We start from the raw sequence: 16,869 nt of genomic DNA on the forward strand, positions 1-16,869 counted from the left end.
GCTTTGTAGCCGGATTGCTTCACTGCACTGAAATGTGTACATTCAGAACATCGAGAACAAGAGCGCTATAGAGAGAGCAGAGGACTGCAAAGTGAAAAAGCACCGCTGATCCCAGCAGCATTTTGTGTTAGGAATGTGGTTAATTTCTTCCCTTATTAGAGAGATAAAACGTGAACAGTAGCTTTGAGTATATGACAGCTTGTATGTTTTCCAACTTTAATATTAGGTCTTTGTGGCAATTCATACTAGGATTGATGTTTGCTGGATGTTGCGTTTGTGTGTTAGCATCACACCCGTGTGTGAACTGCACCTAATAATGGATGTACCATATAGCTGAGTCAATATAATGCAGTGAGTGGACTTGCATCCGCTGGCCTCTGCTGAGTTTTCCCAACAATCAATACAGTCTCTGTAAATTGGAGTGACAAACACCCAACCGACCAGCAGCCTCAAGGATAGTGGTCTGTTGGGTTTCCATTTCAAAACAGTCCTGATCCATCTTTAACATTTGAGTTGTAAAAACAACTGGGTACATTGTGGTTACGCTTCATAAATATCATAAAGAAAGAACGTATGAGTAAAACTCCTTCTGGCTGCACAGCATCCAAAACCCAGAGTAAACATGCAAGCCCAAAAAACTTCCAAACAAAAGTCAACAAACAGAACAAATCAGAACCAATGTAACAGAGAAACACTAGCATGCTGCTACCACGAGGAGCGCAACTCTAGAAAGTTTATGGAGTTTAAGAAAAACTCATTGTACTTGTAAAGCATTTCAAATGTTTTGTAAGACAACTTTAGAATAAAACCAGATAAACGTTGTATTTAGATCCCCACCTCCGGTTCCCTGCTGGAGGGGAAAAAACCTACTGTTGATAATAATTACCATTGGTTTTAGCTGTTGTCACCTTAATGTGGTAAATCTTAAATGTATGCGTGAAATGTACAAGAAAACAGGATGAAGTGCTTTGCTACTAATTGTCAACACTACGAAAAGTAGATGACAAGCTCAGGAGAATTTTAATTAAAAAAAATAGCAAGGGAGAGGGAACTAGGTCAGTTAAGCTAGCTTGACTTTGACAACTTTAACATGTAGATGTGCTGCAGAATTTGGTGTCTTTTGGGTTAATTTAAAAAACAAAATAAAATAAAAATAAAAGGCGACCCACACACCAGCTCTGACCAATCATTAGTAGAGCAGGTGTTTAAATTGGCTAATCAACCACTGCAATGTTCAGACGATCACTTATTAATTAATAATTACAAAATAAACAGCAAGCCTGAAAACATGATACTGTACCGATCTGAATGTTTGTGTATTTTTTTTGGTGTTGAATCCTGATACGCTAGTGCCGTTGCTGTCTGTCAGTTCTTATGGCAACAAGTCTGTGCGTAGCACAGCCAACAGAGTGAGGGAAACAAAGAATATGAGTGATTTTGCTGTGCTGTGGCGCACTGCTCTAAATTAATAATACATACATCTCTACGTTTCATTTTGTTAACAGGATTGTTCCATGGCAGCCATGGGTGGCTAGTAAAAGAAGAGTTTTATTGCCCTCCGGTGTTGTTCGCATGCGCTAAATTTGCGGATGTAAACAATAACATGCAACATGTCTTTGCGAATTAGCTAAACCTGAATGAGCTCCATTTGTTGTAATGAAAAGCAGATATTCAAAATTGTCAAAGTTTCTGCAAGTAAAATAAATACATGAAGTAGAAATAGTTGATCATTAAAAAAAAAAAATTCTATTTGAATATTTTTGGAAATAATTTGCATATAAACTAAATAAGTTGCATGTTAGAAGTTGATCTGTAAGCTTCAGGCTGACAGTCTGCACCACTGCAACTTTTCTTTCTTCTGATGCCTTGGGAATGCATGGGTTGTTGTTGCCTTCTGTCACCGACAGTCCGTCCAAACCCAATAAGTCCAGTATGTGGAATGGGAGGAATCCTGCTAAGCCATGCTGTGCAGCTTACAGACTGCGACGTGGGAGCACAGTGCCGCCTGTGACGTCAGGCTGCATCCTGAAAATAGCTGCGAGATCTTAGTTCTGCAAGCAGACGGATCCTCTGGAGGAGCGGAGAGAATGACTCAGCTTGTCTTGGCTCACACGGCCAAGATGGAGAGAAAGGAAAGATGCACCGTGAATGAATCAGAGGTATAGATAGGCACCTCCGCAGCATTGGAGATCCGGAGCTGAAGGACCGCCACACTGGTGTAGGAACCCCACGCCTTAATGTGGGGAGCGGAGGACAGGGCTCTTGTTGCTAAGGAATACCTGTTACCTTGGTGATAATGAAAGCTGTTTAAGGATGCGTCATCGAGTTTGAACTTGAGAGCGATCAGCTGTTCTGCGTGGCTTGTCATCGGTGTTAGCGATGCCCTGTGACTCTGGTTGTTATTAGCAAGACGACGTCTTCCTTTCTGCATCTTCATGATGCAGAAAAATTTAGACCAGAATAAATTGAAGGAAGATGATGTAAGACAGAGCAAGCTTTATGTACTTGCTTCTTTGTCTGTTGGATTAAAAAAAGCAACAAAAAAAAAACCCTCCAAGAGCAGAAAAAGGTGCTAAATACTCCCTTTTGGTACATTTGTTTTCAATTTTAACCATCAAAGTGAGAAATGTTACCAGAGACATTAAGCAGTGTAACAAAAACACACTTGAGTAATATTTTAATGGCGTATTGTGCCTCACACATGCCAATCAAAATTGCTACCGAAACGAGGAAAACCCCAGCTTTGACCGTATAGGTCACATCCCCACGAAGACTGCTGCATGTGTGTTGTGGATGGCTGATCAGCTCATAAGCTGCAATCCCCCCTCAAAAAAACAAAACAAAGGAGACTCCAAGTCCAACACTGTGTAGGCGAAGGAATTCGGAGCCACACGTCATTCTCTTTCAATATAAATGCGTCATCCTCTTCTCCCAAGCCTTTTAGCTGGAAACAAAACAAACACAAACTGGCAAGTGAAAGACCGGGCATGTAGACTTCTGGATCCCTCACAGCAACAGAATAATAATAATTATTATTTGTTTATTATCAGGAAATCTCCGCTTATCAGCATTAACAGCTACATATACTTTCTGTCTGTCTATGTGTCCAGCTAGGCAAACCCCTGGCAGATGAAACATTTATTTTAACCATAGAAAATTACAAGCATAATTCTGAAAAGACGACGAAAAACAGTTAAAGGAGCAGCATTGATTCTTTTAAAAATCTGTTTTTATTTACGTTATATTAATTTCATGTTGAGAATGATTTATACCCTTTTCCAAAATCAATAAAAAAATTCTCTCAAACTATTAATCAAGCAATCTCCCCATTGTTTTAACCGATGAGCAGAGTTTCCTTTTTTGACCATTTATGTCTGGTGATGATTTGTTATGATTTCAGCCTGTCGCAATAAGCAATTAATCACTTAATCACATGATAAATTAAAATGGGGGAAATTTGTTTAGAGACGTCATAATCCGTTTTATTTATTGGTTTGGGTCGTAAGTGTTTTTTGTTCCCGTTTTATTATTGTTTGTCGTGTTTTTTTGACATTTAAAATATCTTCCAGTTCCAGTGTTAAGTATCCTTTACAAAATTAAGGTTTATTAGTCTTTGAGAGACTAAAAACAAGAGTATTGTTATTTACTGCTAGAATTACTGGGATAATTTATCACCCAACAAAATTTGTCACAGAGACACGGGCAATTTAGCCATGTTTTTAGACCGGGGAGAACATGCAAAGTTATGCTACCAACGCTAACTTACATCGTGTCGAGCATCTTCTACATTCCTCATTACATCTGACCATTACTTTGCCGTCATAAACTTCAGTAGATGGCATGACTTAGCTGGTTTTCAGGTGTGAACAATGTACACAGTGTCGACATCTTTCCATCTACCTGAACATTTGTCACACTGGAATATACTGAGCTAATTTTCCTCAGGAGGTAGGAGGGCTTTCCTGTCAGCAAACTACCCAGAAAAACATGCTGGGCTGTTTTTGTTTTTTTTTTTGTCCTTTTTTGTTCTCCCCGCTGGGGTTGGAGATACCATTACAGGGCGTGAGCAGAGAGATGGGGGGGGGAACTGCGCACAGCCAGACACACACAGACTCACGCCGGGGTAAAAGGTGTGACGAAGCAGCCTGTTCATGTCAATACTCATAAGAAGTTGACGGGTTGGATGATGCATTCTGCGGTAGCTCCCCTCTCGCCGCGTGCTGTTTTATTGGCTGAAACCTTCTTGTCTAGACTTGCAATTTACAGCTACATCGACTGAAAGCGCGCTTTCAAATATCGAAGCGAGGAGGATTTATTTCTGGATTACTTGTCGAGGTTTAAGGACTCAGCAACGTAAACACTGGCTCAGTCCATTTACATTAGAGCAAAACATGCTTAAAAGTTAACTTATACACACAGTGTTTCTGAAAGTTCATTGCCAACCCAATAAACTGCTGCTATACAGTTTCTTCCAAAACTCATTTGATGTCAATATAAATCCAGCTGTTCTGCAAACGCCTCAGAGGTTTGATAAGAGAACATTAGTAGAAAACAAGATAAAACGGCACATTTTAGTAAGTATGGAGCAAGGTTTCCCCCAGAAAACTTGCTAAGCCTGCTGGTTGGGGCACTCAGGCAGTCATTCATCCAGCGACTCGTCATGTTTTTGAGTTCAAAAATGTTTAAATTTGATAGGAAACTTGAAAATATCACTTGATAATTATGTGTTATTGGAAGATTAATAGCTGAACACCAACTATAAAGTTTTAAAAATGCAAACATAAAAAAAAACTTCAATAAATAAGCAATGTTATTTATTGCTTGTTAAGCTTGGTGGGGGTCCAAATAAAGCCTGGTGGCCCGCCAGGCTTATAATACACTGCTATGCATTGCTTGCAGTTGTAACAGAAGTAAATGTGAAAAAGCCAAGTGGCATGAACACTTTTCAAGACACTGGAGGATAGCAGTCTTTAAGCTAGCTTGATATTCGGGGTGGTTTCTGCCTTGCAGCTATTAATTGTAGGGTTATTTTGTGCTTTTAGCTCACAATGTGAACATGGTTGGAATATAATGGGATAAGACCATGAACTCCTAGGCGCTATGGCAACGTGAAAATTAAAGGGACCTTTAAAAAAAAGAAGAAAATTGACTCTATTAGCTGATGCTTACTCACAACGTCTGTATTTACCTGATGTGTTATTTCTAACCATTTGACCATGTGATTTTTCAACACAGTTAAATAGACATAGGCATTCATTAGGTTAATAATACATTTCTGTGAAGCAACCTACCCGGTTACTCAGGTGTCACTCTGACTAATCATATGTTCAAGGGAGAAGAGTTTGAAACCTCTAAAACATTTCAAACAAAAACACCAGCATTGATATTGGGAGCAGAACAATGACTGCTCTCACATATTACCACTGTCACTTGTTTTCCACTCCTTATTAATAAAATGCTGTAACCTCATGTGATGGTTTCTGCAGAACGCTTTAGTAGGGGTCGGCGATATGGACTTCAGGTTTTAGCATAACATTTTGTGATGACAATAAAAGGGATGAAAACTATTTGCTTCTTTTTTTTGAAGTAAGCGTATGGCTGTGACTGCATGACACAGCGATTATAGATCCACAAACTGTGCTTGAAAAATATTCCCATTTGTAACATGCTTCTTTAGGACACCAGTCGTATAAAGAAGTGTGATTTACATCACTAAACTGCACACAGCAACTGCATTTAATAATTTTAAAAGATTTATTGATAATTATTGATTATCTCATTGAACAAACAATCCCAACAATACTGACCATTTTTAGGACTATTTTAAACATCGTTAATTGGAATTTATTGTGACAACGATGAATCAAAATTCGTATTGTAAGACATCTATCACGATAAATGACAAATGATAATACTATAAATGGCCATCTCTACGCTTCACCACAGACATGTAATGTTGCCTGACTGATAATTGCCTTAATAGCAGACTAGCAGCCACTGTTCTTTTTTTAAGTAGTGAATCTGCCACTGTGGCTTGTGAGTTACTCCAATTTACCCGACTTGTCAAAAATCTACCTTCAGTTGGTCGGTGGTTGGTGTTCGTCTTTTGTCTTTCCTGATCTGTTGTTGTTTTTTGTTGCGTCCGATCGTGTCGACCCGTTTCCGTATGCAGGTTTTGTATTTGGACTTTTTCTGTGCCTGAATAATCTGTCTGTTTATTCTCCCCCTCTGGTCTCTGCCTCAGACCTGTGTCTTCTGTTTTCCTGTGATTATCCACATCTGTGTTCGCGTTTTTCCGTCTCACCTTTTGTGTTTCTCAGCCGTCCCCTGTCTTGTTTGTTTCTGCAGCCGTTTTAAGCTGTTCCCCCGCTGAGTTTTCTTTTCTTCCTGTGACCATGCCTCCTCTGCCCATCTTAAAGAGACTGTTTTAATTCTGCTTACAGCTAAGCTTGGCTTCAGGAAGTTAAAGAGGGGGGAGGTGGTATTAGTACAGCCAATAGCAGGAAGAGTCTCACAAAAGCACCGAGCTTATAGATGTGATGTATGACACTCTACGTGACTGCTTTGGTAAAGAGGGACGGAACATCCTGCTGCAAGGACAGAGATCCTTGCCTGCGTATTTGTGTGTGTGTGTGTGTGTGTGTGTGTGTGTGTGTGTGTGTGTGAATGCTTGATAGAGTTGTAAAATCACAATGAAATCTCAATGTCAAGTTATCACCCTTCTCCCTCCACAAAATCCCGTCTGCATGTGTGTGTGTCTTTGCATCGTCACAATGTTAAGGTTTTGATACCTAAACCTATGAGGCCCCCTTTTTTCTGGTGTTGCCATGGCAACAAACAGATAGGTTGTTGGATCCTGTAACCACAGATTTTGTGCAGTCAAACAAAGTCCAAAGTGTTTGACTTCTTGGTCGCCTAATCCTGTTTTAGGCTTAGTCCACATTTTTTGCGTTTTGGTCTTTCATCCACACAAAAAACTGTTTAATATCATTCAAATGATTATTTTATATATAAAAAAACTCAGAACTGACTCACCACCAACTTATTTGTGTTTGCGTGTGCACCTTCGGAAAAACAAGAGACTTAGGGTCCCACACATCACAGTCTGTGTCAAGTAATGCATCGATATATCCATATGCTTGCTTTGACACGATTCCCAATCAACATTGTCTTGTGTTTTATAAAGTTTATATTCTAATGCTCTCTTAAAAAATAGTTCAACCTGAATATCTGTCAACACAAATGAACTCTCGGGTGCCATGTTTAATTCCTAACAGGAAGTCATGGTTGTTTAGACGCAATCTGATTGGCTGACAGGTTTTTGCCTTGCGCTACACTGCCCCCTATGGGTCTGGCATGTCTAAAACAACGCTCAGGTCTGTATTTGTGCAGATAAAACTTTTCTGAAACTGATCACATGTGTCCAATATTACTTTTTTTTAACTATGTGGCGGAAATATTTGTTTTTATAAAGACCCGGCTATGTGTGAACAAGACCTTACAAATAGCTTTGACACTTACAGTTAAGATGTGACTGTTCCTTAATAAGGAAATGTTAAGCTGCATTTTGACTGTCACTACCTTGAAACTTTCCAAACATATTCTCATAAACCTTAATCGTTTGATTTTACCATAGTCTGTTGTGTTCTTATTATAAAATGAGCGACCAGTTTTGTGGCTGAAGTTTTGACTTGCCAATATAAATTTTGGCCACTTTAGATTTCTACCAACCTCTCCAAATCCATCATGTCTCGTGACAGACAGGTGTTGAAAACTCAAAAAGATAAAACGTCAACTTGATGTTCAGTTGTTTTTGCTTTATGTCTTGATTTTTCTCGCTGTCTTGCAGCCGAGTGAATCGCTGAAAAACACCATTTCCTTCTAAGTAGCATTATACATCTCTGTGAATTTATTTTAACCACCTTGCTGATGATGAAAGTCGCCAACTTTCAGGTTTCTTCACTCAGAAACAAAAACGTTGCCAGTTCAACCAAATAGTGCTTCTGTCTGATGCGGGCGGCTCTCTGATAAAAACGCTTCTTTTTATTGACAGTGCCATCCCTTCCCAATCCCTTGATACTGTTGAAAAAGCTGATATCTGAATGAAAGCACGGCTAACTTTGAAATGAGTCATCCTCTCTTAGAGCTCAGTCTACAGTCGTCCTTGTGAGTCATAGCTCGAAACACAAAAATCAAGCGATACAGATCAGGTTTGCTAAGTTTTGTTTCAATGTTGTGTTCACAGGCCTGAAACCCAGCAGAAAGCCCCGGTTAGTACCCCGCCCCCTCCCCCGCCACCGCCTCCACCTCCACCTGAGCTGGCAGGGCCGACAGAGCCGGAGGAAGAGATACTGGGCTCTGATGATGAGGAGCAGGAGGACCCAGCAGACTACTGTAAAGGTCAGCGTTACAGACACACACGTGCTGAATTTATCCGTTTGGGACCTTCCACCCTCCACATCTGCCCCACAGAGCTCGATAATGGCGTGTTTTTTGTTTTTCCCCCCCGTCCTCCGTTCCTTTTCTTTCAGTGTTATAGAATATAACATTATATAAACATTAGCGTGTCTCAAACAATTCAAGGTTGTTTGGCTCCTGCAAGAATGGAGCAACTGTAGCGTACAATGATGAATTCATTTCATGCATTTAAGTGCGTTATTTATTTATTTTTTTATAAATCATGCAAAATTCTGTAAAGAATAAGCTGCAGTAAGAATTTTACATGTTAAAATTCTAAATATTTACTCGTTATTACTTATCTTTTCTGACTTGTGGTCTAGCTTAAAACTCGCAAGTTTTATTCATGTCCATATTTGAAATGAAGAAACATTTAAAAAGGGTAAAAACATGTAGCTGAGAATTGAGACAACATTTGACACTGAATTCTGGATCAGAGCGTAATGCAGTTGCCACCTAGAATGAAAGTAGTGAAAGCAAAGTGTCCAGGTTGAATGTAAGTTCAAAGGGCTTACATATATGTGCTGATTTATCTAGTTAATAGGAGAAAGTTGCAAAAAATGTTGCATGCAAGCAGTTAGTTGGAAAAGCAACCAAAAGACACAGTTTGCTTGTAATTTGCCACAGAGGAAAAATCTGTATTTGAAAAAAAAAAATTACAAGCATTCCTGCAGAATTCAGGAAGATCCTGTAATTTCTGCTCCCATTCTGACCAGTATTAATGTTCAAATGCATGTCGGCATATTTTTTCCAATTGAGTCACTGTTAATCTCATTAAAGTGCAACTGCACTATTGCAACAAAGGTGTTGAAATGATGTTCTATGGAGACTCGCGATAAACTCTACAAGTCTGTCTGCATTTAGTTTTCAACATGCTCAACCCTAACATTTCACATAAAGCTACTTACATGTATGTATCTTGTAAGGAAGGTAAGAACTGTTATGCTGAGTCAGAGCACATTTGAAGTTAAAGGATCTATTTAATTTGGTTGATTTGCCTCAAAAAGAACAAAAGAAACAAGTTTGAGCTGCGGCTAATTATTGTGGATACAAAAACAGGTTTAATGTTTTTAGAAAGTAGTTATTTTGTAATTTAATAATGCAATCTGTGAATGGCAGCGGACATTTTGAACTGGTAGACGTGTATAAAAATGAGAAAACAAGATACAACTGCACATTTTATTAAGTATGAAACAAAGTTTCCCCCAGAAAACTTGCTAAGCCTGGTGGTTGGGTGCTAGGGCAGTCATTCATCCAGCGGCCCATCGTGTTTTTGAGTTAAAAAATGTTTAAATTTTACAGAAAATTAGTATACTAATAATTATGTGTGATTGGAAAATGACCTGAACACCAACTATAAAGTCTTAAAAATGCAAACATTTTAAAAAGACTTAAATAAATAAGCAATGCTTAGCCTGGTGGGGGCACAAGTAAAGTCTGGTGGCCTGCCAGGCTTATAATGGAATGGGGGGAACCCTGACGAAACTTTGTGCTCACAAACATCACCGTGTTGTTTTGCTTCCCCAGAACTATTTGTCATTGTGCAATTGCTTTTGCTAGTTCTGATTTGTTCTTCTTGTAGACTTTATTTTTTTTGGTTGAGGCCATGAAAGTTTGCACAAATCACTCATTCTGGTTTGGATGCTAATTTTGGACGGTGGTAATGAGACATAATTGTGGTAAAGCAATAAAGGCATTGTTTTTCCAACTGAGATCAACTGAATCGCATCTTAAAAGCTCAAATATCTGAACTATGACCTCAAATCCCAGAGGAGTTGAGAAGGAGGCTTCATGGAGAGCAGGATAAAAACCCGTTATCTCCGAGAAGTGCACTTAAAAAGAAAAAAGACCAGGTATAGTCTATTTAGATTTCATGTTTACAAGATGTTCAGGTTTTCTAGCTCTATAACAATATATCTGCCCTTTACGAATTTATTTATTAGTTTAGTAATTATCAGTGTTGGTGAATTTTGATCAAACTCTATCAATGCCACAAAAGCTTTCTGACTGGAGACAGCAACTTATTTTTCTAAGGAAACAGTCAAACTGTTTCATTAAGACAAGAAATCATCAGAAAAGTGAAATAATAACATTTCTTTTATATACTTTGCTGTCAAATCATTGATAAAAGAAAAATATGTTTTTAATTTGGCAACTTCAACACACTGTTTACTTTGCAGCGTCTTTTAGAGCTGTGTAAAAGTATTTTATGAGTAGAGGTTTTTCTTTTTGAAGCTCTAAACTTAACAATGCCTTTCATATGATGTCCTTTTTCTTTATCTTTTTGTTGTGAAAGCCTGTTGTAATCTCACCATTCATACTGGAAAAGCTTTTGAGCTTTCACTCATTGACTCATTTGTCATGCTTAAAATAAACTCTTGTGACAAATCATGCTTACAGCACAAAAACAAATATATATGTTGAATTCCTGGCATATTAAAAATCCACCCCATAAATTGATTAATGTTTAGATAGTAGTATTAATGGATAATTCTTCAGATTTTGGCCTTCATCAAGGTTTTTCCATTGTAATCTCTGCAGAAAAGAATATAAAGGAAGTGAAAGTGGTGATTATTTGTATTTTCAGTTTTTGAATCCTAAAGAGGGTTTGAGCTCAAAGACATTTCTGCTTGTTTAATTATAAAGACATGATATTTGGTTTTGTTTGTTTTTTTAAAATTGTTTTTTACTTTTTAACTTTTGATACTTTTAGTTTTTATGTCTTTTTATAGTCACATACTTGTTTTAACATTAATTGCCTATTCGCGACTTGAATAAATCTGAAATCTGTAATGGACTGATTTGATTGATTTGATTTGCTGTGGTGAAAATATTCAATTTAATGAAAATATGTCTTTACTGCGCTATTGCAGAGCTTATTGATGGGAGACTGTCATACTGATGTGTTTCAAGCTACAGTTTTACACATTTTTCATATCTGGTGATGTAAAAGAATTTTAATAGTAAAGAAACAAAGCGCATCATCCACATCATCAAAATCCTATTACATGTGTTGCTTTTCAGGTGACATATTGTTTTTGTATTAGGATGAAAAGTGTAAATTTAACAATTTGTTACAGGATGGAGAAAATCATTTTTGCTTTTTTTTGCTTTTCTGTACTTAAAGTAGTTATTCGATGGATTGATAGTCTGCTATTATGTCAGTCATTTTAGGTGAAGGATGTTCATCAGCGCAGACAGAGTGTCTGCATAGCATAGCATGTGATTGGACATGTTTCCAGCTAATTTGTATAGCATTCCCGTAAATTGTGATGCACATGTTAGATATACAGTTAGGACTAAATAAATTATTCTTACTATTAAACATACTCTTCATGAAGCCCACATTTCTGTATGAAAAATATTTGTTGGATGTAACATCAAACAAATATCTTTAACGTTGTGTTTCCGTGTGGCGGTGCGTTGCGTAGATGCTCCTTTAAATCCTAGCTTGCCGTTGTGTCGGCGTCAGATGCAGCTCTCTGTGTGACCTTCACCTTCCTTGCTTCGCCTCTCTCAGGAGGATACCATCCGGTGAAGATCGGGGATTTATTCAACGGAAGGTACCATGTGATCAGGAAGTTGGGATGGGGCCACTTCTCCACAGTATGGCTGTGCTGGGACATACAGTGAGTCTCATCACACACAAACACCTTCACTGCAGCACGATCCGCCCTTTCAGAGTTTCGTGGGTTTTTGGGGTTTTTTTTCTGTCTGCACATCCTCTACAAACACAGACGTGACCCAGAAACGGCACTCACTCATAGCGCTGAAGTCGACACTTACAGGTGCTGGCTTTGAAGCGCACGTCACACGCACCGGAAGCGCACACCACACATGCACTTGCTGACAGAATCTGACTCGTCTCCTCACTGACAACTGCAACCAACACCGTCCTGCGCTGGAAACCGAATCTGTCAGCTTGAACTATAACTCGGCTCGCCGTGGCAACCAGGGCAGATGGCTGACAGGATCAGCAACCAGGAGTAACTTCTCACCAAACTCATTTGTTCGGGCCGCTGGTGTTAATTACACTAATGTTTGAAAATAAGTTGGGAGTTTGGTTACTATTTTGGAACCAAACTCCAACACGATGTTAGACAAATAAACTGTATGCCTTTTGTTTTTGTAAATCTAAATTTAACAATGGATTAGTTCCTTCTACATACATCCTTTCTTACAATGTTCTCTTTTATTTTGGCTTTAAAACGAAAAATTAAAATTGCAATTGTGGGTTCTGATTTGAAAAATTCTGTCATTATATACTGAGGCATATAATGTTTATTTTCTTCTGATTTTCTTTCACTGCTTGGAAAAGTACTTTTTTAATATAATGGGGTAAATTACTAAATAAATAAAAATATCTACTGATATCATAACATACTTAGAAACATCAATCTCAGCTTTCCTGAGCTTTAATCTACAGTTATAAATTGTTTTCTTTAATATTTTTTTTCTATCAGACTCAATAACTGTAAACTATAAACTATTGTTTCCTATAATAAAAAGCCCAGCAGCTCATCATCTATATTTTTTTAGTATTACTTTGAGTAGTTGGATTATTTGCTTCCTAATGCAAGTCTATCTGCCAAGAAATGAGTCTTTCCATTTCTCAAAATCTCATTAGTTGTTATTATGCTGGCGTTCACGGCATGCCGGAGCTAATAACAGCACAGAAATGAATAAATGTCCTGCAAAGGTAAGAGAAGGCAAGATTATACATGCATGGTAATTAAAACTTAAAAAAACCCAAAACAAGGTCGGGTAAAATAAAATATTATATTCAAAGGTAAAAAAAAATATTACCATGACTTCTGTCCTTGCATAAAAGCTGCAATGTGCAGTAATGTTTTCAAGGAGCCAGCTGTTTCTGTAGAGTTCAAGGAAGCTGATTTCGTAACTACAGTATATCCTTCATCCCTTTTGTTTAGTTCTGCTCCTGGGCGCCCAAAGTGATTTTAGGGGAATATACATATTAGTTAAAAGGCGAACAGAGCCTTGTGGAACAGTGATATCTCTTCACTCTGCTCTGTAATTGCATAACGACACAAGTTTTCCCAGAGAAAACCAGGCAGGGATTCGGATTCCAGTCTGTCAGTCAGTTTGCCCTCTGTGTTTGTGTTGGACTACAGAGTGAAGAACTTCGTGGCAATGAAGGTGGTGAAGAGCGCCCAGCACTACACGGAAACGGCCCTGGATGAGATCAAATTGTTGCGATGTGTGAGAATCTGATTGGTTTATTAATTAATTTATTTTTTATCAGTATTTGGGTTTTTAATCCTTCCTATTTTGTCATTTCTAGTCTTTTTTTCTTCTTTTGATCTTGCAGTTGTTCACCTCTTTATGTTCTCTTGACATTTGCCTCTGCTGTTTTTTCTTCTTCTTCTATTTTAACATAATTCCCTCTCGTCCATTTCACCTCCAGGTGAGAGAGAGCGACCCCGGCGACCCGAACAAAGACATGGTGGTGCAGCTGATAGACGACTTCAAGATCTCCGGCGTCAACGGCATACGTATCCTCGTCAGACGTTTTACCCGTGTCGTGTTTTTACGAGCGTTCCCGTCAGAAATGCGATATTGGCAGCCCTTGACTCGTCTGACCAGATGTGTGTATGGTGTTTGAGGTGCTGGGTCATCACCTGCTGAAATGGATCATTAAATCCAACTACCAAGGTCTGCCGCTGCCGTGTGTCAAGAGCATTATCAGACAGGTGATAATACCCACGCAGCAACACACTGCGGTGGATTCCATTAAATATGGATGAAGCACCCGAAACATGGCAATTCATCAAATTACCCCAGTTTGACACCTTTTATCCCCTCGAGGAATCACAATTAATCCGCATTTAACATGAATTACTGCCATGCTCTGTTTCTTTTTTAAATATTCATAATTTTCTGAATTATTTTTTTGTTTTCATGTATAAAAGGGAAGCTTTAGCTTTCTGCTGCTTCATCTTACAGAACATTATTGGCTGGATTATTGTGATAAAACCAAAGTAATTCAGTAGGCGTTATTAGTATTAGAGACTCATCCATGTGTCCCTAATATCCCTAATGTAATTTTTTCCAAAACAATTACAGGAAAAAATGCATATAGGCATGGATGGAAGAAGTGGTGTAATAATTTTTCATCCAAGACGAAGTTTTTTTTCTTTAATCTTGTTATAAAACAAAATAAGAAAACGTAACCTGATGACCTTATAAGAGGTTTGCTTTAGTTTAGTGGATTTAATAGGAGGACTTTTGCTATCACTCAGTAGGATGAATAAATATTTCACATGATCTTTCCCAAAACGGCTGCTCTGGTTGTTTACACGATTTTGTCACCAGAAAGAAAAACGAGCCAGAAATTTTGGCTGAAAAATGGATCCGTTTCCACTACTTTTGAAGCACTAGCTGCATGGTTGGTGTTCTTCTTTAATAAAAACCTGATAATGTTTTATCAATGTGTTGTTTAAGCACATCGCTTGGTAAAATCTTCAATTGAATAAATTAAAGATGACCGGGGTCTGAGAAAGGGTCGAAGTCTGAATGCATCGGAGGCTTCTTTGCTGCATCTTTGCTCACAAACTATAGTGATGGCATAAAGCAACCATTTACTTGATATTCGTAAATTTATTACTGAGCTGAAGGCATGATAGTTGTTAGCAAAGCGAGGGAAGAGGCATCAACTGTTCATACTGGGTCCCCATTTAGACTCCAAACACACACAACAGTCAGCCAGCGCTTGCCTGCTAACAACCAAAATGTTGTTGGTTCTTTTCTGCTTAAAATATCCAAAGATGCACAACTTCTGTTAACTCCTGATGCGGTTGGTTGTCCTCGATTTCGAGGCAGCACAACAAGGTTTATAATTCAGTTGGGTCAAACGCAAGAGACGCAGACAGTGGTTCAATTTAGACTCGAGCAACGCTGCTATTCTCACGAGACTTGGGGGCATTTTCCCATCAGACACCTGATCAGCATGTGAAGTTGTTGAACTCTTTCAGTCTGCCTCTTGAAAGCTGCCCAGACGATGAAAGAAGTGATAAATGAGGCTATTTTCCTCTTCAATATCCAAAAAGAAAAGAAAGCGACATGAAAATAAAAACCCCTCCAAAAGATTAACTGTTTGGTTTTGGATGAGTGTACTAATTTAAAGTTTTTACATATTTTGTTAATATGTAAAAAAAAAAGAAAGAAAGTATTGAAGAAGAGAAAAATCAGCGTCGTTATGAATGTCTGTTGATTTAAACGTCTGTGCAGGTCCTGCAGGGTTTGGACTACCTCCACACGAAGTGTAAAATCATCCACACAGACATCAAACCTGAGAACATCCTGATGTGTGTGGACGACGTGTTCGTGAGGCGCATGGCCATGGAGGCCACCGAGTGGCAGAAAGCTGGAGCTCCACCCCCGTCCGGATCAGCTGGTACCAACACAAACACTGCTTTCATTTACATTTTTAGTATTTTTTCCCCTTCCCCCCCCCGTTTATGAACATTGTTAGAACAATTAAACGTGAATGAAACTTGGTCGGTTGGTGCACGGTTGTCACCGCCGGTATCGACATTTGTTCCAGTGTAAAATACGAAGGCACAGGAACTGAGCCATCAAAATAGTCAAAAGAACAGAATATAATCTGGCATTACAAAGTGTTTGGTGAATTTATCCAGACTTTCACATTTCTTTCTTAAATAATCATGGAAGCTGTTATTAGAACAACCGTGATAACAAGAAGTATTATTTTAGGTACCTCCACCATCTGGGACATACTGCAGGGTGTTTGGCCAGTTACTCAGCTAATCTACCACTTTAGCCCAGAAGGGATTGACCCATTTGCCTAAAGGTTCCTACTTCTAATTTACATTTGCAGCACATATTGTCTTCTATTAATTTAATTCTGTGTTGTCTCACAGTCATGTGATGAGATCTTGCGTATGATTTTTATATTGTGTAAGCTTCCCTCGTGTATCGCTAACATGTTTTTCACAATCTGCCAAAAATCCCCAGTCCTTGTTCCGGTTCTCGCAGTTCTGGGATCCTCACTAGTTGACAGCTTGGTTAATTTCTGAAAACAGGGAAGTCATACTTTTTTCTTGTGGTAGCTTCTAGTCAGGGGTTTTGAGCCTCAGATTTAAACCAAAACATTATTATGACGAACAGTCTGCTCTTAAAAATCTGCTTCATGCAAAGACAAGTTGATGTTTAGGTATTAGCAGCATGGTAAACAGATGAGGTTTCTCTAAGGGAGCTGCAGGGAGTATTTCCTCTTGTCTGCATTCGTTATGTCGTTAAGTTAAATTAACACCAGATAGAAGTTGCTAAATCTTTTTCCATTAAGGGTTTTCTTTCTAATGTCTTTTAATCAAATTGTATATATCAGTTTTATTGAAGTTACAAATAAAACGTAATACTTTGGGCCTGAAT

The 16,869-nt window shown here is 38.5% G+C and overlaps 1 protein-coding gene across 8 annotated transcripts in view; it reads left to right on the forward strand.

Moving 5' to 3' along the window:
* Positions 1–16,869, forward strand: part of srpk2 (SRSF protein kinase 2) — a 69,397-nt gene that overhangs the window by 31,687 nt on the left and 20,841 nt on the right. For 7 of the 8 annotated variants that reach the window (XR_003598633.1, XM_028041664.1, XM_028041673.1 and 4 more), the window contains 6 exons: positions 8,246–8,400; positions 11,978–12,086; positions 13,590–13,677; positions 13,883–13,970; positions 14,062–14,168; positions 15,706–15,871. Coding sequence is in view for 7 of the 8 variants with exons in the window: in XM_028041664.1 (XP_027897465.1) it covers positions 8,246–8,400; positions 11,978–12,086; positions 13,590–13,677; positions 13,883–13,970; positions 14,062–14,168; positions 15,706–15,871 (713 nt within the window). In the remaining variant the exon portion in view is untranslated. Of the gene's footprint in view, positions 1–8,110; positions 8,167–8,245; positions 8,401–11,977; positions 12,087–13,589; positions 13,678–13,882; positions 13,971–14,061; positions 14,169–15,705; positions 15,872–16,869 lie in introns of those variants that run through there. The other variant, XM_028041682.1, reaches the window with a different exon arrangement.

The sequence above is a fragment of the Xiphophorus couchianus genome, chromosome 2 (genome assembly GCF_001444195.1).
Source record: "Xiphophorus couchianus chromosome 2, X_couchianus-1.0, whole genome shotgun sequence".
In the NCBI taxonomy this organism is placed as follows: Eukaryota; Metazoa; Chordata; class Actinopteri; order Cyprinodontiformes; family Poeciliidae; genus Xiphophorus; species Xiphophorus couchianus.